The sequence below is a fragment of the Oreochromis niloticus genome, linkage group LG11 (genome assembly GCF_001858045.2).
Source record: "Oreochromis niloticus isolate F11D_XX linkage group LG11, O_niloticus_UMD_NMBU, whole genome shotgun sequence".
In the NCBI taxonomy this organism is placed as follows: domain Eukaryota; kingdom Metazoa; phylum Chordata; class Actinopteri; order Cichliformes; family Cichlidae; genus Oreochromis; species Oreochromis niloticus.
This window is the reverse complement of record NC_031976.2, coordinates 20,594,980-20,618,243: the sequence shown is the minus strand read 5'-3', so window position 1 is coordinate 20,618,243 and position 23,264 is coordinate 20,594,980. Positions and strand designations below refer to the sequence as shown.

The following is a 23,264-nucleotide window of genomic DNA, read 5'->3' as shown; positions in this document are numbered from 1 at the left end:
ATGGAACAGATGCTCAGCATTTCTGCCTCTGCTTTTTGATCTGTGGCCACCTCACGCTCCTTTTCCTGACTTAATAAATCCTTTGTTTTGAGGCCTTAAACCAACCTATAAGCACTCACGTCTACTAAACCAGTAAGTCAGTGTAATACCTGGCAAAATAATTCTCGAGCTTACCCATATGAAACTTCAGAATTCCCACAACTTTATCTTGCATCAAGGAAAATAACTCTCCTCTTTCACCAGATCACTCATTTGTCCGTTTTCCACAGTACTTATGGTCAAATAGCTACTGAAGACATTCTTGGTGCTGCTTTGATAACAACTGAACACATACTCAACTCGGATTTCCTGGAACATGTCATTAAACCTCGCTAATTGTAGACTCATGACCCCAAATCTGCTCCTCTTGGAGCAACTAGATGTCTCCCTTCCACAGGCAGTGAAAACAGATTCACATGTTATCATTTGCAAAAAAGATAGAGACATACCCAGACTGATAATGTTTATTTCTTAGATGCTTTACTACATTTGAAAATCCCATCTGCTTTCCAAGACTTGGGAGTGGGACTTTATCCAGTCAGTCAAAGTTATTTCTGTAACACATTTAAAACAGCGGCTGCCGACCAAAGTGCAACTAAAATAATCAAATGACATAAAAACATAGGACAAGATGGCAGAATTTAAGAAAGGAAAGATAAAATGAGAAAACCTGAGTAAGAAATAACACAAATCAAAGTAATCATAATTCATTCTGATTTAACAGCCAGCTCATGTGAGCTGATAAGCATCAGAGTCAGTGTCTATCTGAGAGTTTTCTGTTTTGAAGTCTTCAAGTTTGAGTTTCTATTTTGGTTCTTTAGTTATTCCCATGTGTGGAGATTTTCGTGTTGGTTACATTTTCAGTGTCCTGCTTGTTCCTCTTAAACCTTTGTTTTGGTAATACTTGAGTTTTAAGTTTTGTGTGTTAGGAGGTTTTTTATAACATTCTTGTACTTTTGTCTTTGACTTTGTGTTCGAAGCCTCCCCTGTGTTTTTTCTGTATCATGTTTCAGTGTGAGTTCTGTGTTTAGTAGTTGTCTTTCGGTTATTTCGGGTTACTCCCCCCAACGGGACTGTCTACACCTGTATCTCATTTGCTCTGCTATTTCCACTTCCCTCATTACCCACTTTGTGTGAATAGTCCTGCTTTCCCCTCGGCCTTTGTGGCAGCATCCTCTCCATGTGAGTATTTTTTTGGGGGGGTCTTTTAGGTTTTTTATTACAATGTTACAGTTGTGAGTGGACAGAAAAACTAGGAGATGATATGCAACAAATAGCCAAGTGTGGGTTTGAACCCAGGCTTCTGCAAGACTTTTGCAGCACAGCCTGGTGAGCTATAGCAGCACTCATGATTTGCATGTCTGGATTTTGATGTTTGAAGTGATAAAGCAGTTCACCTTCTGTTTGAAGTCTGTTGTCAGCGTCTCATGTTTTCTTTAATTCTGCAAACTCTGACACCCAGTTATCTATTTTGTTTGTTGCAGCCTGTGAGCAGTGTATTTTATTGTGTTAATTATTTGAGTACGCTTGCGCATTTCAGCTATAATTAATGCTGCCTTTATGTTTAATGGTAAACGAGTGCTTTGATTTACAGTAGGTAGGATCAAATATTCCTATTTGCCATGACCTTGAGTCATGTGTACCAGTCATCTGTAATAGTGAAATAACTTGGTGGAAACTGGAAATTCCTTTAAGGTAATAAACTACTAAACCACTCTCCTTCCGCTTACTAAAATCCAGCCACACAGTCAGTTTTCTTACAAACATCTAAGCAAAAAAGAAAAAGAGTGGAAATGGTATTTAAGCAAAGGCAAAAATGATCCTTGGTCTTTTGTTCTGCATAACAGAATATTAAAAGAAACCAAAGACCACTACATACAAAAGCAGTTTACAGAGTTTTGTTGCCCAAACCTGCATGCAGGAGGTGATTAAAGAAAACTCGAGCAGCTTTGATCGGAGCTGTCTTTAACATAAAATCTGTTTGCTGGGTTAATCACATCCCACGGATTTAGAAGCTTTTAATTTGCTTCCTCTTTAACTTGGCTAGCAACCGTTGTGTGCGTGTGTCGGTGTGTGACAACCTCAAGAAAACTTTCCACAGACCACTGGTAGTCACCCACAATGACTAATATTTCCTCTGTTTTGCTGCAGCTGCAAATTTACCGAAATTTGCTGGAGACAACTTATTTGGATGTTTTTCAGTATATTGCGCAGTATAACAAATGATCGCTATAGAGCTTTGACTGCAACAAATAAACTGTGGTGTTTGACTTGATAGGGATTTCCCTGCAATTCGGTTAATTTTTCTTGCGTGTCTCAGCCTTGCATAAATATTTATGGTGATTTCACAAGCAGTCAAATAAAATGAAACATCTGCTTGGTGTCACAGCTTCAGCAGTTTATTAGAAGGTTTACAGCAAATTATCTTGTGGGAAATGCCAGCTGTTCCAGGGACAGAGAGGACTACATACAGACATACTTAATGCAGAAACATCTCAACATTTCTCATTCACCCGCCGCTTTATTCAAAGATATGTAGAGAAAACAAAACAAGTTCATCTGGGAAAAAGGAGGAAGAGTTAGCACACACGGGACGAGATTTCTAATTTACACACTTGCACCTTTTTGTATTATCTCTACACTTAATGCAACAGCTCACACAATATAAAAGCATGTGAGGATTCATTTAAAGGGAAACATTTCAGTGGTACTGCTGCCCTTGTAGTATTTATTGGTCAGTCTATGACAGACACCAGCCTGAGGAGGAGAAACTTCTCTGGAGACATACAGACGCAAAGAGGCGGGTTTTTAATATAGTATTCAGCATCTAAATAACACTTTCCGCTCTTCGTGGCCGGCGGGTGTGACTGAAGCTGCTGATGTGAAGAGACAAGATGATTGACTTTCTCAGCTTCCAGGTGCATTAAACCAGTGCTGCATTAAATACTCCTGAGGGCAAAAACAACTGAGAAGAAACAGGAACAGGATGTAATTTGTGCAAGCTAGCATGCACAGGCTCAACAGGCCATTGCATGACCCTTAAGCAGCATTGCAAAACCTAAACCCTGTTATGAGTGTGGAACAAAGCTAAAAACATCTGTAGTTGCATATGATTGCTTTTAGTGCTTGATATTGTTGTTTGTCTTGTAAAGTTTGTTGAAAGCATATTGGTTGCTTTAGCTTTAACTTACACAGCGCAAATTTTATTTTTTGACAAAGTCAAGCAAGAATCCATTTGAAATCACTACAAGGTAAAGATACAAACTTTATAAAGTCACATTTGAATCCCTCTGAAGTTCGGCGTTTTCTGCTTGAAAGACAGACTTTCTGTGGACTAACACTTAAAAGTTTTAACTAATAATGAGCAGTGGCCTGCCTTTTTGAATTTGTATGTCTGAAAGACACCGTGACAAACACAAGCTACAACTGGAGAGAATCACAACAGCACAACCTGAGAGAAAATGAAGCTCTTACTCCACCGACAATGTGCTCTTGAAGAACATCAAAATATATGTTTCTCTGGCATCATCAAAATAATTTTAAGCTATAAAAAAAAAAAAATTCTTCTTGACATCATCTAACAAAGAAAAGCTCTGCTGGAAGTCATATAACACTTAACACACGCTACAATTATTGTGTGTGTTTTTTATTATTAGAAAAATAGAATCTGCCAGAAAGTAATGAGACTCAAACTAATAGGAGTCTCTGTACGTTGGTGCACGACTGTTTTTGCATATTCCCGTAGATCATCAGTGAGTGGTCCCCGGCAGGAGCTCTGCCTCTGATGCGAACAGCTCCTTGTAGAGCGGAGGAAACAGAGAGTGAGCTGTGAGCGGGTACCGCTGACTAAACCAGCGAAGCTTCTCCATGTGCAGACTGCACAGCGAGCGCAACACCGCCATCCTCTGGTACAGCTGCAGGGAGGACACACGCATTTAGACGTCAGCTTTCTACATCAGCAAGGAAAGCCTGTGAGCTTACGCGTACTCACAGAGATGAAAGATGGAGCACGCAAGCCTTTAATTTTAGTGTTTGAACAGCTGACTGAACATTTACCTTGTGCATCAAACTTTCTTGATTGTCTCGGTGCAGAATGTGTGTCAGTCCCAACTCCACGCTTCTTTGTACTCGCTGAACTTTGCCCCTGTCCTCCAGACACGGACGATCTGAACACAAAGATGTTTTATGAGGAAGGATTGATTTTTTTTTCAAACTGTTTAGTAGGTTGTTCTTTTTAAAGGTGAAAAACACAACAAAAAACATAAAGTAAAGCATTTTGCAGAACAGGGTAGACAACATTACTTGCTGCATGGAAATTAAGTCCCTGGCAGCAGGCTGATGCTCTCAGCAGTGAACTTTAGTGAGTTTTGGCAGGTAAAAATAGCAGGTTTGAAATCATAAAAGAGTTTTTTAACAAATTCATTCAGAAATTTGTTTCAATACTATACTTTAGACATATAATGACATTAAAATCTTCAGTGGAACCCATAAAGCACAGCAGTAAAAATAAGGACTGAAACGATGAGGTGATAGGATCCAGAGTTCCCGCTGCCTGTGTTATGCCAAGTTTATAAACATTGATGATCATCCTTTTCTTTCTTCACTCAGATATTTATCACGCCCTTATTCTGAATGTCCATTGTTAAAATATTCTCTTTGATTCCTTTTAATTTCTGTTTAAAATTCACACAACAACAACGAGACAGGAAAGGACTTCATTCAAAGGCCAGAAACATTGTCACACCTTCCCAACAACACCTAAGAACACTTTTTGTAACGTGTTCTTTGTCTTTCTTGTTTTCTCCTTTTCTGTGTTTTTTCCTTCATTCATCACTATTCATCCTCATTCACTGTGGCCTATTAACTTAACTATGTCTATTCACGGCCACTAGGAGGTGGAAAGGTTAACTTAATGGGACCGAATGAATTAAAATTACACAAGACAAAATGGAAAAGAGGCAAACTGGATAAGACACAGACACAAAACATATCTGTCATCTATATTTGGGCAGTAATATGATAAACCTACAAGATTTATTCATGCACATCTGACAGTAAGGTCAAGCTTATTCATCTATGACATCCATCCACACATTTTTGTAACTGCATTTCCAGTTCAAGGGACTTATGACACTAAGTCATAGACGCCATTGGAATTAACTCTAACGGTCATGTCTTTGAGAAGAAGTCAGAGTATCAAGATAAAGTCCCCACAGGCACAGGGAGAACGCCAAATGAACACATAAAGGCCGAACCCAAGACCGCACCATGTGCCGCCATCATGGAGGACGAGAAAAGAAAAGACCGCTTCCTTCCTGATGTGCTTAAAACGAACGCAGTACGAGTGAGACAGACCGAGCTGGGCTTACCTGCGTTGATGAGCACCAGGGCACTGAAGAGAGCAATCTGTTGCTCAGTCAGCTTTAGGGCACACATGCCATGTGCGAAGTCAAATACTGCTGCGATTAAATCACCACAAGCTGCAAGACAAGAAACCACTGAGCATTGATAAGTTATGGTATTTAGATAGATGGTTTCACACCTTCAGATAAATCCTCACCCAAAGATTTGAAGACCTCAGTTCCAGCAAACTTCCCATCAAAGAACACAGTGTTGTTCTCTGTGTTAAAGAACCGGCTCATTCTGACCAGAACCACCTCCATGGAGCCTGAAAAAGTAGGAAAGCAGTTCAGAAGAGAGTAAGATCAAACTTCAGTTATATATATTGTGTTTTAAGCACATCCTGCTAGAAAAGGGAAAATCACCAGTCTTTAAAAGGGCGATCTGGTCGTTCTGGCTCAGCATACGGAAACCTGGGATGTGTTTTGCAAACTCCACCACGAACTGGACGGCATCAGTAAGTCGGATAGCACAGTGCTGCCACATCTCATCCACTGACTGGGAAAGAGAGTCAGACAGAAAGACTGTTAGCTCAGTTTGTTTCTCATTAATCCTTTTCTTTCACCATAGATTGTTCAAAATGGGCCCTAAAGGGCAAAACATTTCACTCGTCTCACAAAAACACATCCTCAGTGTCCCAACAATTCAGTCTGCTGCTCAAGTTTCTGTATTTTATCACTCAATTTACCCTGCTGCTTTCTCTCTGATCAACCGAAAAAAAAGATCAAAGAAAGAAGAGGAGGGGGAAGCGATGAAAGACGTTTTCTCAGTTTCCTGTTTGATTCATCAAACAAAACTAGCCTCAGACATACAGCATGTGAAATGACATGTTTTGTTTTGAGACTGTCTGAGTAAGCTCACACACATGAAGGAGCAATCGCAAAATTAAAAAAAAAAAAAATGAGGAGAAAACAGTGCACATACTTTGCTCTGGTAGGTTTGGATCTCCTCTCTGCTGAAGAGTTTCCACCTGAGAGCTTGGAGCTCTTCCACTCTGTACTGACTGGTCTCTCTGTGGGAACGCACAATGCTGGCACACAGTTCATCTAAAGACAAGCAGAAGCACTTATGAATACTATAAATATGATAAAATTACACGTTTAGTTTGGCTCACTGTGCTCATTTGCTCACCTATGTTTCGCAGGGAGTGAGGATACAGGCTGTATGGATCCTCGAGACCACTATAAGGATGAATCCCCATCATATCGTGAGACGACTGCCTGGAGTCAAATCCTTGCATAAAGAACAGCGAAGAGAGACAAATAAGTAACAAAGAAAGGAAGATTCATCCTGCACGGTGAAGTGAGTTCCCACATCTGAGCCTCACCTCTTATATCAGCATGACCGGCGTTGTCTCCCCTCCCTTGGGATCTTGAGGTGGGAGAGATCCCAGAGGTGCGGTAGATCATAGCAGGCACCTGTGAGTCGTTCGGGGAGCACATCAGATAAGGGTGAACATCAGCGGCGTAGGTCAACAGCTCGGCATCTCCGCTGTATGGGTAGGTCGGGGCCATGGGCTGAAGAAGCTGGGGGGAGCGGTCCTGGCGGTTCTTGTTGGGGTAGGACAACACGGTCTGGGCGTCTCCCTGAAGCTGCTGTTGCTGCTGCTGTCGGTGCCTTTCCACTTCAGCGATCAGAGAGTCGCGCTGACGCTTGGACATCCGTCCAAACTTCACCGCTGGAAGTAAACAATCAACAAATGACTAAGCAGCTGCTGCGAATTAACAGTAAATAGATTTGTCTGCCTGCCAGTACATGTGTGCTTTCTCTCACCATCTCTGCTCATGCCCTGTGCCAGGCATTTCTGCAGACGGCAGTGCTGGCAGCGGTTGCGGCTGGCCCGGTCGATCTGGCAGTTACTTTGCCTGGAGCAGGAGTAAGATACGGTAGGCAGTTGGCTGCGCCGGAAAAATCCCTGAGAGATAAGCAGAGTCCAACAAAAGCTCAATTTTTGACTGGGAAACAGTGATTTTTGAGTTACACATAAAAGTCAGAAGAGAAACATTTTTACTTGCTCTTGTTACTGAGCAGAAATGTTCTCTGGTGGCCAAATTATTTCATTAGCATCTGAAAAGTTCTAAATTAAATCAGTATAACTGATATTTCCTGTTATCTGTCAGGTACAAGTGATATGAAATATCTAAAATAAGCTCAAACCTGCTATTCAATAGTCCAGCTGTAATGGTGAAAGGTTAGTGAGAAACTGGGACTGCTGTGGAGGGCAGCACCGATAAGATTAACTCAGTTTTGCTCAACAGTTTATTGGTGCGGCCCTCCACAACAGTCCCAGTTTTTTTTTGCCTGTTAGGAAAATTAATTGGCCACTGATTGTCAAAGGAATTCTTCTAGGAACTAGAGTTTTGTGAAATATCGACTTGCTTTCTTGTAGAAAGACAGATGAAATGTTTATTGATTGAAACCAGTTAGCCTGTTAGCAAGAACTTAAAAAATAACATCACCTGGATGCGAAAAATAACTCTGTAGATTCACATCGCTAAATTTTCAAGACACTTTTTAATGAGTTAAACATATAACATGAATACATATTAAATTATTACACTTGAGAGACACTGATAACTAGATTCGTTTTATGCTAACATAGCTAAGTGTTTCCTGTTTCCTGCACATTGCTTAACAAATTATTTAAACCAAGTGTTATAAAAGCAAAAGTGTATTAGAAATTTTAAAAAGCTCAAATGACTGAATTCATGATTTTATATCCAAATGTGCTGCGGCACATTGAAAGTCAGAAGTTAATCAAGAGTAATGTTCAACTGCTAAAACTAATCTTTCTGCTCAGGAAGTAAAAACTGTAATTTGACATCTTTATCACCAAATAAGAATGTGCATTTCCTTTCTGCTTATTTGTAATGAAGTTCATTTTAAAATTCATGGATGACAACATTCATTATACTTTTGCATTATAAATACAATTTTGATCAAAGAGCTTGCACATACTGATGGATGAACCATTACAGAAACATAAAAACTGATTTTTTGTAAATGACAGACTTTGTTAATTTAAGGCAGCTGTCGCATGAACCTTAAAGGCTTCTGGCTGTAGGTTCATAATGAGTGGAGTGATATGAGGTCAGGATCAGTATGATGACATATATGCATGAATGAGGTTGTTGTGGCCCATCTCACCTTGCAGCCCTCACAAGTGATGACTCCATAATGAACTCCAGAGGACTTATCTCCACAGATTTTACATGGGATAACTTCAATCTGGGCTGAACAAACACAGAAGGAGAGGAAAAGTTTGTTAAATCTAAACTTTAACTTTATAAAAAATTAAAAAAACAGTGCTTAAATGCAGCGATCGTTAAGTTTGATCAGTGTAGTTTAACGTCCATCCATCCGCTTCCGCTTATCCTTTTCAGGGTCGCAGGGGGCGCTGGAGCCTATCCCAGCTGTCATAGGGCGAGAGGCAGGGTACGCCCTGGACAGGTCGCCAGTCTGTCGCAGGGCCAACACACAGGGACAGACAACCGCACATTTACACCTAGTGGCAATTTGGATAATCCAGTTAACCTATCCCCACAAGCTGCATGTCTTTGGACGGTGGGAGGAAGCCGGAGTACCCGGAGGGAACCCACACAAACACGGGGAGAACATGCAAACTCCACACAGAAAGACCCCGGCCTGATGGTGGAATTGAACTCAGGACCTTCTTGCTGTGCGGCAACAGTGCTAACCACCGTGCTGCCCCGTAGTTTAACGTGACCTTTTAAAATAGCAGAATAAATGAGTCTGTTATTAATATTAAAAGCAAGCATTTTTAATCCTTCCTTTATAACATTTGCAGCACAGAGCTCATCACAGTGTAAGTAAAACTATACCAACTGTCATTCTAATGATATTGCACATTTTTATCCAAACAATTAAACTGCAAAGTGATTACTACTGTGAGAACCTTTGCTTTATTCTGTACTTCCCCTTAAGCATCTATCAGTTGTTGTGTGACCATAGTAGACCAAAGGTATTTTCCTCTCAAGCACCTCTTGCCTTAATAATAATGAACAAAATACCTTCAAATGCTGAGAGACTTCTGAGGACATGGAATATTTGCAAATGGAGAAAAGCGGCGAATATGAAGGTGTCAACCTCAGAGTGCTTTCAAGTGGTTGCGTGACTTCTCTTTCACTCTGACTTTCCTGCTTTCATGTCATTTCTTTCTTTGTGAATCCTTCTCTATCTCGCTCATAAAGGACATCGCTGCCAGTAATGCACTCTCCTTCATCACTGCCAGTAATGGCCATCCCCTCTCACCTCCCCCCATGCCACTGCACTGTGAAACTCTCACACCTCCCCAGTCTTTTGATTAGTGGCGATTTCTGTCACAATCACATGTCATTTGATTCATTAAAAAAGATGAATTGTATCACAGATCCTTGACAAAAATATGTTTGATAAGCTCGTAAGGAAGTGCGCTTTTTTTTTCTTTCACATTATGCCGTGTGGTGATGCAGAGGCGTTGCCAGGCTCAAATAACCTAAAATAATGCAGGCTGCTATCTCTTCCCGTCATCGTCTCTCATTAGAAAGTGTGACTGCATTCTTTGAGACAAGCTCTTATAGCTGCAACTTGACAATATACGGGAGTATTTACGTTTCCGTGCATAACTGTGTCAGATTTTTTTCACGAGTGTGTGTTAGTGTGTCAGTGTGTGCCCTCTTTATTTGGTGCCACAGGGATCACTAGAAGGTTTCTGAGAACAGCCAGTCTGAGATAAAATAAATACAGACACAGAGCAAAAGCATGTACGATAGAGCTGAAAATAATAGAGCCACAAATCTGATAAGACTGCAGCTTCTACTAATGGAACTGTCTGATTAACCTCATGATTGACCATGATAAGAATATTTCGCCAGTGTAACTCTGATGCTTAACATTTCGCATGAATCTGTCCCTTTAAATTAACCATTAAGCTTGACCAGCAACCTTTCGCTGCCAGCTGAATATCACATGTAAAAAAAAAAAAAGAAAGAAAGAAAGAGGCTGAGCTGTGACTAAAATTGTGTTCCTGTTGGTAGTGCTGGATAGTCAGAGAGAACATCAGTGGTCTCTGTTTTTTTAGTTATTTCAGTTCTGATTGTCAACCTCAAACAACAGGAAATCCACCGTGGCCCACAAGCTTTTCGCTGTTCACACATGCAATCTCACACTCAAACTCATGGCAATCACGCACACCGCTCCTCCAACAGCTTTCCATGCAGTCGTACCTGTGACCGCCTTAAATGAGCCCAACACAACTGTGACATCTTTATTGGTGCCACACAGAAACAAGAATCAATCTGCCTTTAAAAGCTCGACTGCCAAACAGAAATAAACGCCAGGCAGCCACCGAAGAGCCCTCTATCAGCAGATTATAGCCATTTTTGTCGCACCTGGTTATCTCCAGCCACAGGCACAGACCAATCAAACCCAGCATCTCCTGGTGTGCGTGCTTGCATGGTTGCATGGTTGTGTGAGATAGAGTGATAAAAATACTGCGCCACCATTATTTCTTCCATTTGTGTCTTTTTCAGTCACGAGCAATTGTGTCTGGTGCGCATTGTAGCTAAACGCAGAGCTTGTTTTCCAAATATATGTTTGTTAAATAGAAAAATGACAAAATGCTGTCACAACTGGCAACAGTGGAACAACAGCAAGGCCTTTGGGCGCAATAGTAACCTTTTTCAGTTTGATCTGTTTAAGCCGGCGCCATGCAGTCCTGGAGCTGCATGCCCATCTCCAATGACTCCGGTTGGCCTTATTAAAAACTAGATGACTGTCTTCTTCTTCTTTTTCTTTTGGTCATTCCCTTTAGGGGGAAACTATAGTTATTTTGCCTTTTGTCCTGTCTCCTTCTCTTCTTTTCTTTTCCATCACCCTTCACCAGTCGCTGAAGATGGCTGCGTCTGCCTTATCTTGGTTCTGCTGGAGGTTTCTTCCTGTTAAAAGGGAGTTTTTCCTTCCCGCTTTCAACAAGTGCTTGCTCATAGGGGGGTTTTGTGATTATCTGGGTTTCTCTCTAATGGTTTTTGGTCTTTGCTTTGCTATATAAAGCACCTTGAGGCGACTGTTGTTGGGAATCTGCGCTACTGAAAAGGTTTTACAAATAACACGTATGTTAAAAAGAAAAATGCTAAAATGCTGTCACAGCTGGCAACAGTGAAGCAACCACAAGGCCTTTGGGTGCAGCAGTAACCTTTTTCAGTTTGATCTGATTTTAAAATTTTTTTTGGCATCTTGTTTTTTTATTCATCGGTGCTGTTAGCGATTCTGTACATTCTCCAGCGCAGCCGATAGACCCAATAAAAAAAGAAATGTTTTAATACCTAGTCTTTGTCTATCACCTAGCACCTTAAACACATAGTCCTCCTAGTTGTGGAGTCCAAATTTTAAAAAAATAAAAATAATTAACAGTAGTTAATATGTAGCCGAAGTTTAGTCAGAATTAAACTAGTGCTATTTACTTTACTTTTACTGTTTTTGCAGCGGGTATGGTGTTTTTTCTTTTATTATATTTTGTGAGTGTAGGTTTCCTTTTATTTGATTAATATGCGCAAACACAGGTAGAACTCAAAGTGCAGTTCTTCTGTTTTAAAGTAGGCCTCAGCAGGCGAGTAGATGTTTTCTTCCTCCATTTCAGATTTGTTCTGTTTTAGTGGCAATAAAACTCCTTGAAAAATGAATCATTCTAGTCATTGAAGGCTTTATAGTTCATAATTGCAACAAAGACATGCCAGTATGGTAATGACAACACATAGCTTAAGTGCCAGACAGTTATAAATTTCCACTGCACAGTAATCACATGGGGTAATGCTAATAAACTCCATGACAGAGAGTTTATTGTTTCTGCAGTCCACACAGATTTTTCCACTCAAAAATGTCTCTTTTTGATAGTCACGGCTGCCAACACCTAATGTAAGCAATCACAAACTACAAGTGATGACATTGTGAAACTAATCACATACCAACCACTCAAAGACGGAGGAACAATGAAATGAGATCACTTATACAAAACTGTTCGCCTGAAAGGTTATTCAAAAATGCCTGACACATGCTGTTGGCAAGTGTAGGGGTATAAGTACACTAGTGGTGGAGATATTTTGATTTGTCAGTACAAACAACAGCGTGCCACCTCCCACACTTCCGCACACAGTGCACTGTACACCTAAATGCCACCACACAGAGATGATCTGATAATCTTTAAAACAGTATTGAGATCTTTCAGTCACTTCCTGACTTTAAATGACAAAGCAGGATTACTGGAAAAGTAAAAAAAGCATATATTAAATATAATAACATAATATATAGGCTTTCATTTAGAGCTGTAGGCAGAGACGACGAAAGATAGTTGTAATGGCTTTTCAGTGAAATTTGGATAATAAATATCAGTAATTAAAGAAAATAATAGCGGTGCAAGCATTAAATTTCTTTTTAGGGAAACTGAAAATGCACAAAAGACCCCCCCCCAAAAAAAAAAAATAATAATGAGGTTAAGTGTGCTGAAATAAATAAACCCTCAAACATTTAAAAAGCTAAAAAGTAAACTGCAAAATGAGGAACGTTTTCAAAATCATTTAGAAAAATAAAAAGGATTAAGACAGATTTTTATTCCTGGATTTGAAATCAGAAAAAAGATTAACTTTTAAGTGAAACTGAGCATAAGTGTGTGTGTGTGTGTGTGTGTGTGTGTGTGCGTGTGTGTGTGTTTGTGTGTGTGTGAATACCGATGCAAACACCAGCAGCAGTTTTATGATGGGATCAGAACAACTGTGATATAAAATAGCTCTAAAAGAGGGACAAAGGGGAGTAGCCCCTCTACTCTTAGTTCCCTTTCATCAACACTCATGAGTCAGACTATAACCACCATCAATCGCGGCCTTTCTTCTGAACTGAGCTCTCACCTGTAAAGGTTTTCAATCACAACGCTGTGACACAGACAGAGAAACCGACTCGTAAAGTCAAATCACTAACGGCACCGCTGTCACTGCAGGTATTTAAAAAGACTTTTCGACAGGGGTTTATCGTGGAAACTCGGTCCTTTTTCACATCGCTGCTATCAGCGAACTCGTACATCGGACTGCCCCAAATCTCTGAACTCGGCCTTCAGTTTGACCTCACAAAGACGCCAGTTCTGAGACTGTGTCTCTCACGGTTGTGACGCTATGGGCAAAGAATCACATTTTGCCATGATGATACGTACAGGCAGACAGACTCACGGGTGAAAACTGTACCAGCTCCACTGTTGCAACGTTTAACCAGACACTTTCTTCTCTGTGCCTGAAATTACCTTGTCAGCAGCTTGTTCTATGAACTGTAAACGGACAAAAAAAACCTCAATCTTTCCTCTGACGGAAGCTTACCTTTGAAACGTACGCAAGCAAAAGTGCAAACAAGCTTTGTATACAGAGTGCATCCACAAACAAACACACTTACACAGACTTTTTATCCTCATACAGCACATTAACACTCAGCACAGGAGGGCTGTACCTAATGTAGGATCGTTTTTTGAGTTTACAACACCAGTGAAGGCAAATTCTTTAACAGCTTACTTTAATATGACTCATGGCGAATTAAATTAAATTTTATTTGTACTATTATTATCTCTAATACATAAAAACACACTTAATGATTTTAATTTAAGATCGTCCTGAAGTAAAATTTGAGTCTTTTGGAACTTTAGCTAAAAACCACTATTTTTCTGCTGCATTGAAACTAATATTAAACGACAAAAAAAGCAGACTGTCGCAGCTTTTTTTAAAACAAATAACTGCATGTGTAATACTGCATTTAAATACAGATAAAAGATGAATGTTTTACTACACATCATAGCAGACGATACTTTGCAGCGCAAATCCAAACAAATAACAATAAAATGTCAGGTTACTTTTTTTCCATTAAAAGAAACCAAGATTTAGAAGTAAATGCAAATAAGCAGTAACTGAATAAAATTAATTTTAAAAAAGGGGGAAATAACGTAAAACCTAGTGCCAGAGAGCGGTTTAATAAGAAGCATTTCACATCAGCTTTTTTGGACTAAACATTTTTGGTGAGAATTAGTTCACTGCTAACGTATTTTTAGGTTTCAGAGCCAGATTGTGGTCGTTTAATAAATGCGAGAACTCCTTCGCTGAGTTTCATTAATTTGCAATAACAAAAAACAGATGGAAAAACCTACTGAGATCTGATTATCTGAGGAAATTTTCAAAGCATATGTGAACACCAATTAGCATCAGATTTCACATATTTGACTTTGAAGTTGCTCCTGAATTCGGAGGTGTCTGAAAGAGGTAATGTTTTGACAGCAGCAAAGGGTATGAATCAGCTCGACTTGTGTATTTCATTTACCAAATTTTGGGGGGGAATGTGTCACCTGCCATTTTCATGTCTGCTTTGATCTGGAGCCAACCGCTTCTGCTGCTTTGGAAGTGCTTTTGCAGGTTTCTGCACCCAGAGGAACAAGGAAATCCTTTCTGATAAAGAAACTGTGTAACAATCTACACAGGAATCCCCCCAAACACAGCAACAAAGCCATCTCAACTGTGCCTGATGGAATCAAGTGTGTAACACCAGAGATAATTCATTGTCTCCCAGCTGTGGCCATAACACAAATATATTTAGTTATATTTTTCATCAGAGGCTGCTCTCCTTTTGTTCACACAGGCAGTATCCACGGCACAGCTGCAGGGCAGAGATATGCTGCATCTAGCCGCCATCTAAAAAGCAGCTGCGCATCTGTGTGTGCGCGTTTGTGCTCACGGGTGCTGGTGTGTCTATAAGTGTTTGCAAGTTGCAACGGCAAATGTGTGTAAGCAGCAAAAACAAACAAATTCATTTTCATTGTTGCCTTTACCTTTTCTCCCTTATCACCGCTTTGTGTGTTTTGTCCATTTTTATTCAGGTAATCTGGACCTTATTTGTGTGAGAAATCATTTTCAGTATCACACTTTTAGCATTTCCTCTGCATCCTGTACGTGCTTGGAGTCGGTCCATTTAAAAGCAATGCACTGCGGTAGTGAAACATCCTGTTTTCCGCACTCAAGTGCAAGAGTATGATGATTGATTATGATATATATGTATATATATATATATGTGTGTGTGTGTGTGTATATATATATATGATTTTAAAAATAAATAAAACCTCAACATCTTAAGTATTATATTATAACCTGGTCACGCTAGTCTTCCACCAATCACTGGCTTCATTAAAAGAATTACTTACAATGGAAACTTGACTCTGAACAAAAGGTGTTACTGCAATGTTATGAATGGGTATTATTTCCAGAAATCTACATTTTTATACAACCTTTTCACTCTACAGAATTAGCCTAGCCTGAGGTATACTGTATATGTGGGAGTATCAGAGGGCAGAAATATCTGAGACATGATTCAAATCTTAAAATCATCAAAGAGAGCTCAAAATTGAGTCATATTGCCAAACCGTAAAACTGAAACACATCAATCAGTGTGAAGGTACTCAAAATTCAGCCAATGGAGAGACTCAGAACAGATTAGATAATCTTTACTCGCTGAAAACCATAAGCGCAAGAACACATGTGTGTGCTTTCATGCTTTCTACAAGGCTGCTAAAAACATCCTTCGGTGGGATTCAATAAAACTTGTAAAGCTCTCGAATTCTAGTTAGCACACGAGCAAAAATTGTGAAATATAAAGGCACTTGAAACTTGAGCGGCGTTTTCCTGTTCAACGAAGTATTACACCAGAAACTAAAGTGCAAACCTGAACAAAAAGCTTAATGACACACCCTGAGAAAGTTGATGTGTTTGAAGCCACAGGTGTCTGAGTCTGCATGAAAGCACAGATATTTCAGGGCGACTTGGTGAAGGTTTAAAAAGACACAGCTACTTTTAACCAAAAGGTGACGTTATTATCGAACGATACCGATTTCGCGCACCATCAGAAGCATCAGTCGCAACGTTACCTTATAATCGTAAAGTTTGAAATCGGGGAGGCTCGGAGAAAAACGTCATCAAAAAGCATGTAACTGATTTAATTGATAAAAATATCTTCGATTGAAGTGCCCACACACACACAAACGTACACACACACACACACGCTGAAGAGCTTCATCCCTACCTCGCATCATCCTCACTCCTCCACTTGTGTCAGACGTTTGTCCCACTTTCACAAACTCACTTGTCCTCTCACTTTGTCTAAGAATAGTCTTTCTTTTGACACACACTCGTTTTTTGGAACCACCTATATCTTTTAATCTTTCTCCTTTTTTTGCTCGTCCTTTATCAAGCTGGGTCGGGTGCTCACTGCAGCTTCAGCATACATATTCAGACTTTTGAGTGTCAGTCACCGCCTCACCTTCCTTGTTTGCGTGTGCATGATTGTGTGTGTGTGTGTGTGTGTGTGTGTGTGTGTGTGTGAGAGAGAGAGAGAGATCAAGACAAAGAAGGGGGGACCGTCCCCTGCCCTGTCGTTTTTCTCAAGGTACTTTTTCTTCATACCTTTGTTGTTATCCTTCACCCCCTCACTCTGTATCATATGTCAAAAAATGCTTTATAATGTCTAGCACCTTTGAGACTGTCCATGAGAGAGTTTAAGTCAAACCAGCAGACAGGAATTATTGGAGATCCACTTAAAACAATATGTAAGTCACAAAAACTTACATTTCTGTTATTGTGAAACTCAGTTTGGAGATTTCAAATATTTTCAAATAATGCATATATATATGTATATGAGAGAGCGAGAGAAAATCATTTTAAAGAATTATTTATTTCTCCATGTAGCGTATTTACACACTTGATTCAGGCTGCTCCAAGTAAAATCTACATATTTATCATTTTCATACAATTAGCAATTAGGTTTCAAAAGTACAGCGAGTTAAATATTGCATTAATTATTATTATGCTGCATATGTTCAGTGTCAAGTTTGCATTTTATTAAAAATTGTTCGGATGATGTAGCTTAAAAAAAGGCACGTATTTTGAGATCTGTTATTTTTTTATGTAAGATCTTCAACTTAACTGAAAAATGTATTTCAGACTATTTTATGTCTTCAGTGCTGCGTTTAAGTAAACACTTGCAGTTGCAATCCACCACAGCTTCTTCATTCTCCACTCATATTTCCCTCCACTTCCATCCCGCCACACAGAACCACAGAAGACCCCCAAACGTTGCCCTTCCTTTCTTGTCTTCTCTGGTTTTGGGTATGTGTGATGAACGAAAACCATTATTATTTAGTCTCAGTTCGTTTATCATCACGCCACCTAATATGAGGGTCGGTGGTGTGTTACACACAGCACCTTCACTCTCGATAACATACACAGGTGTGCTAAAGTTGTGGCAGAAGGTGTTAAACCAAAAAAGTTAAAAAAAGACGAGATGTTATCGCTTTCATCTGCATTCAGATGCCAAAGTGGTTGGTATTTTCATCACTGTTTGTCTGCGAGTGTGTTTGTGCGAGGGGGGTAGCACAGGTGCGATGCGCCGCGCGCAGAGTGTGTCGCTAATGGCCCCGTCCCCGTCGACACCACTGTGTGTATGTGTGTTTTGCTGTACAGGTGCATGTTGCATGTTCACTAACTATGAAGTTAACCACATTGCATGCACAAATATCTAGCACAAACACAAGCAATGTTATTACTGCACACACACACACACACACACACAAATGTAGACAACTTACTCAAATGACTCTTCTTGGACACGGCACCTCCTAAAGGGAGGAAAAAAGATAGTTAGTGGATTCAAACTAAACAACTTTGTGAGTCTATGCTTTGTACGAGCATCCTAAAGCGCATTTTAGTGAAAGAAACTCAACCTACTGTATACTCATATGAATACATGGTGGGCGTTACACAGTGGAGTCTAAGCTTCATATTGAATCCAGGAGTAAACATTTACCAATGGAGTTTTCCATCTCTTTGAATTGAAAATATGATAGCCACTGGAAAATAAATTAGGCATCGGATTTACTTCATTTTTTAAATAAATGTTGTACAGTATAACATTTTAAGAAAAAAGAGTTACAAATGACAGCTAACCCCATCACAAAAGTTAGATGACACACTCTTTGATTGCTTGATGAATACCTTTGATACCTTAACTTATTGTTCCCTCTACATCTGCTACTAAAAAAAGAAGTGATCATTTTTAGAGTGCGGTATCTGTACTTTTACTTAAGCGAACAATTTAAATACCACTGAAACTTGCACAGGAGCTATTCGTAGTGCAATGAATGGATTACAAAAGCACGTTTGACATTCAAATGCATATCGTACTCACCAATTATAATCAAATATCCAAATGAGCATGTTACTACTGTAACAACATGTAAAATCCTGACTTTCAAATAGACTGAAATGAGAGGGAAAGTAAAACTGGCATAAAGTTACACTGTAGCCATTGTCAGCTCCTAAATGGCAGTTTGATACGGGGTTTGCAGAAGGCAGCACTTTCTTTGGCTTCTTTTCTAGTGTACAATAGCATGTGGACAGATAAGAACCCTCAGTGAGAGCGGAGAGGCTAAATTAGAGGATTCCTATTTACACTAGTGTGGGTCTATGATATGTTTGTGTGGTGTTTCAGCGCACGCACACACAGGACATAAAGGTAGAGGAAGGTGGGTGTCTGTGAAGCAATAGGTCCTCTTTCTTGTCTGCCTTTGTGACCGCAATTGTGAGAAAGTCTGAAGTGCAGTCAGAGCGACTAAGGGTCAGTTCTTAAGCAGGGGGTTTATTGCTGTGGGTGTATGTATATGCATGTGTGTGAGGGCATGTGTATGTGTGCGTTTTCTCTGTGTATTTGCGTGTGAGAGAGGCTGTGTGTGTTAGACAGAGGTTTGAATGCAGGGCAGATAAGTATCAATGGAAGACGTAGAGCTAGCCGGTCTTTGTCTGGCGCCAGATCAGGCCCTTTGTGGTTTCCTCTGTTTTCCTACCCTCATCAAATCAGTTTTGCTTCATAAGCAGAATATATGGAATGAAAGCGCAGCAGTGCACGCACGGAAAATGAAAAGAAAATTTCAACACTCACAGAGCAACTGTTTTAAAGGTGATCAATTAAAAAAAGGCTGATTAATTACACACAAAAAATCAGCTACATTTATTAGAGCATCATTTCCAAATGAGGGCAGCCTGAAGTTTTTCAGTGTTTGTTACACTAGTGTTACATCAATGCTTTACCCTGCTTTCCTAAACAGTCATTTAAAGAAAAGCACAGCAGCTTCTCGCCTTACAGAGATGATTTTAAGTGCGACTAATCTGATTTAAAAAATAAATAAAATGCTGAACCCCGATACGCTGATCGAAAATTGGCGAGAATTGACGTCACCTGTTTGCACCGCTGTTATTCCTGAAATGTGTCACCAATGGTATTAAATGCTTAAAATACCGCTGCAGCAGAATTAAATAAACATGCGGTCGATGGCACCTGTGAAAACTAAATGTGACACAGCACGTACATATTTAGCAAAGCACACCTGTTAGCCAGGCCATGAACCATCTACACACACCCAAAAGTGACAGCGGAGGCACAAAAATCAACACCACCCATCAGGCAAAATCTCACTCTCTGCACTGACATCTAAGCTCACTGCTGAAGTGACAGTTGCTGTGTTACATAACAGCACCGAAGACCACTGAACCCAGAGAGGAGGCGACGATTTTGTCTGAATAGAAACCACGACCCATCTAGCACAGAAAAAATACAAAACGTGAACATCCAAGACCGGCGCAAAATACAGTAAACAAGGTAAAAAAAAGGGCTTTTTTAAAATTAGGTTTAGGTAGAATGATTAATCAGTAAGCAAAAGAAAAACATAAATCTGAGAAGAATATTACTAAAACAAGTATAAAATTACAACATATAGTACTATAACAACTGTAAAATATGAAAAGGAATATATGCTAGATGCTGAAACGCAAAGAAATATGTACAAATCAAGTTAAAAGCAAGTCTGATTTGGATGGTTAAGCTGTTCGCCCAGGTTTCGAGAAGAATGTGCCAACATGTGCAGTTCCTCTAAAATCTTAAACCCAAAACATCTAAACAGCTGACGATTTTAGGACAGTCGTATAGCTCAGAAGTACACCATAAGTAATTCCCCACAAGTCTGTAAATAAAAGTCGCTGCCAATTTGGTAAAGCAAACCTTTGCAGGAGTTTAAGAAAAGTAAGGTATATAGTGACAAAAAAAGGAGTAGCACTCACAGTGTCAAAAATTGTGGATAATCTCTCTGTGAAAAGAGTCATCTGAACATGTTGGCTTCAAAGAGTTTCTGAAAACATCAGTAAGACGGCTGCAAGGGTAGTGTTTTTTTAGAACAGAAAGTATGTCTTGACTTGTCTGCATTGACTTCCAAGAAAATAGCAGACGCCTGAAGAAGGCCAGATGGATTTTGGTTAAAAGAATAATATACTATCATTGCTGTGAAGCCAGTTTTGGTTCATAAATGGCTGCAGAATGATTTACGGTGAAATGAATCGGACCTACAATAGATCCCTGAGGGACACCACAAATGGGCGTGTATTGGATAATGAACAGGAGATTGTTTTGTTTCGTTTTTCTCTTTTCCTATACAGTACAGACAGGAGAAAAAAAAACCAAATGTGGAGCAAGACTAAAACTACTGCTTGAGAAAAGTGAGTGACGCCCACAACAGCCGCTAAAACCAAGACTCTCATCAAGTCAAGAAGAGCCGTCTCAGCAGTACGGAAACTAAATATGAGAATAAAACAGTGCAACCACACTCTACTTTAACCTGAATAAAGCATCAGCTCCAGGACCAGATGCATTAGGTATCCTGCATATAATGTTCAAGCTTCAGCTGTGCATCATTTTAACAAATATCCCCCAAACTTTGTCATTTTTACAATAAATTCTGCACGACATGACTATAACTTACCCAAGGCAAGCTGTCTTCAAAGGAAACCACTGTGCAAGTATTTGTTTGTATTTTCACTTGCAAATAAAAACCAGAAGAAGAAGAACAGAAGGACATAAAAAAATTTAAGAGCCGTTTCATTGTCCCTGTTCATACTGGCATTTTTTGTCAGCTTTAATCTTACCCTGTTTTCCTCCTTTGATTACCATTGACACTTTGCAACATAAACAAAACGCATTTTAAATTATAATTGTGTAAAACTGTATGTATATTACAATAAAATACATCTATAATGAACACTAAATTGTACCTGTTTTCTCTCTTGTCCTGCCTGCTGGTCTCTTTCTTTCTAATGGTTACATAATACTATTAAATCACTAATGGTTCCAAATTAAAACTGTTGGCATTGCGGTCTAAAGGTAATTTAGGGTAACCAGCAAATTGTTTATGTTAAGTCAAGAAAACCAAAAACTATATCATCAGTGTGGTGAAATTTTCACAGGTAAAATACAAAATTCAGGACTTTGAATGGAAACCGATGCTGCTATGATCCTCCTACATTTACTGGAGAAAAGGGTACAGGCCTCATTATTGTTTCACCTCTTTAGAAATAAGAATCTAAATTTCTTTGCTTTGCCCCTTACATGCATTAAATGGAGGCACACACATGCACACACACAGACACAAATAAATGTTGCAGCATTTCAGACAAACTGTTTTGCTATCCTGTAGGTGTATTAGGAAAGGTGTGCTATGGGTTTCTGTGAGAGAGGGACAGTCTTCTCGACAGTCACTGCCAATAGTTTGATTATGGCCTGGGAGAGGCTTTGAGCAGAAAAGCATTGGCCAGTAACAGAGGCAAAAATTAGAGCTAATTCCCATGGATTACTCCGGCTTACTGCCATTCTTACACACTCACAGCACCTTAACCATACCCTAGTTAAAGGGATGAGGAGGTTTACTAGGGTAAAGATGGATGAGAGTGAAGGGGGAGAAGTTAAGAGTGAACAGAGAGTGAGAGATAGGGAGTCAGCTGGTGCACTAGAGGCCAACAGGATGAGATAAAAGTGAGGAGGAAAGGAGGGGATGGGAGTGAGTGGGCACACAAAGGCATGCTGGGAAATAAGTGAGGGACATGAGGGCATAAAATGTCAAGGCACACTGTTCCGTGCATAGTGAGCTGAAACTATTCAAACAAATTGCATTTTTCTTGCAGTGACTTTAAAGTTCCGTTTTCCTGCACCTGCCACGGTGTAAATGTAACCTGGAGAGGGAAAATCTCACCTCTCTTGATGGGGGTGTCAGCGGAGGGCACGTCGGGCTCTTCATATTCCATAACTCTCCTGTCAAAACACCAGTGGGTGGGCCTGCACACACTCTCCCCTTACTCACTCGCTCTCCCTCTCTCACGCACACAAACCACAGATTCCTGCAAGGTCAGTCAGTTTTCAACTCCATGTGCTGACACTTCAGTGCTCAGAAAGAAACGAAGCAAAACTCGAGACTCATACTACCTGTTGGTCGCTCTAGCGCCCAGGCCGGCGCAGGCATTTGAAAACATGCACTGCCATCTCCTTCAAGAGTCTTCACAGTGGCTCCCCAAAATCGGCAGTCATCTTCCTTGGACTCTTTCTCTGTGCGTGTGTGTCAGCCTCCCTTATTCAACAGCACTCCTCCTCTTGTGTGGTTGTTTTTGAAATAATCCCGTTCCCCCCGGTGGCAGCAGCAGTGCGGAGAGTGCAGCTGGACCGGCCGGCCGTGCGCCCGCCACCCCCTCCCCTTGCGCTCACTGTGCGCCCTGGCCGTCCCAGGCTGGAGAGAGTTATGTCACCGGCTCTTACGTAATAGCAACGGATCGGGTTTTGCTTTGAAGTGCTCGGTTGAGAAATATAATCCCATGTTGCTGCCACAAATTTCCGCCACACCAAGCGAGAAAATAAAATGCACGGTAGAGACGTTAGATTTCAGTCTGTAT

At 40.2% G+C, this 23,264-nt stretch overlaps 1 protein-coding gene across 5 annotated transcripts; it reads right to left on the bottom strand.

Moving 5' to 3' along the window:
• Positions 1–2,416: 2,416 nt before the first annotated feature.
• Positions 2,417–23,114, bottom strand: rorc (RAR-related orphan receptor C). Of its 5 annotated transcripts, none has more exons than XM_003450956.5 (13): positions 22,804–23,112; positions 22,574–22,690; positions 18,092–18,121; positions 8,587–8,672; positions 7,213–7,354; positions 6,767–7,117; positions 6,571–6,672; positions 6,364–6,485; positions 5,805–5,937; positions 5,600–5,707; positions 5,409–5,519; positions 4,096–4,205; positions 2,417–3,953 (listed from the first exon to the last, which is right to left on the bottom strand). In XM_003450956.5, the coding sequence occupies exons 2-13, from the start codon at positions 22,623–22,625 to the stop codon at positions 3,789–3,791; spliced, it is 1,512 nt and encodes a 503-aa protein (XP_003451004.2). In that variant the 5' UTR covers positions 22,626–22,690; positions 22,804–23,112; the 3' UTR covers positions 2,417–3,788. The 5 variants fall into 5 exon arrangements, with proteins under 5 accessions (XP_003451004.2, XP_013130314.1, XP_005472749.1 ...); XM_013274860.3 differs by having other exon boundaries at positions 22,574–22,718; positions 22,804–23,111; XM_005472692.4 differs by having other exon boundaries at positions 22,574–22,694; positions 22,804–23,111.
• Positions 23,115–23,264: the final 150 nt, after the last annotated feature.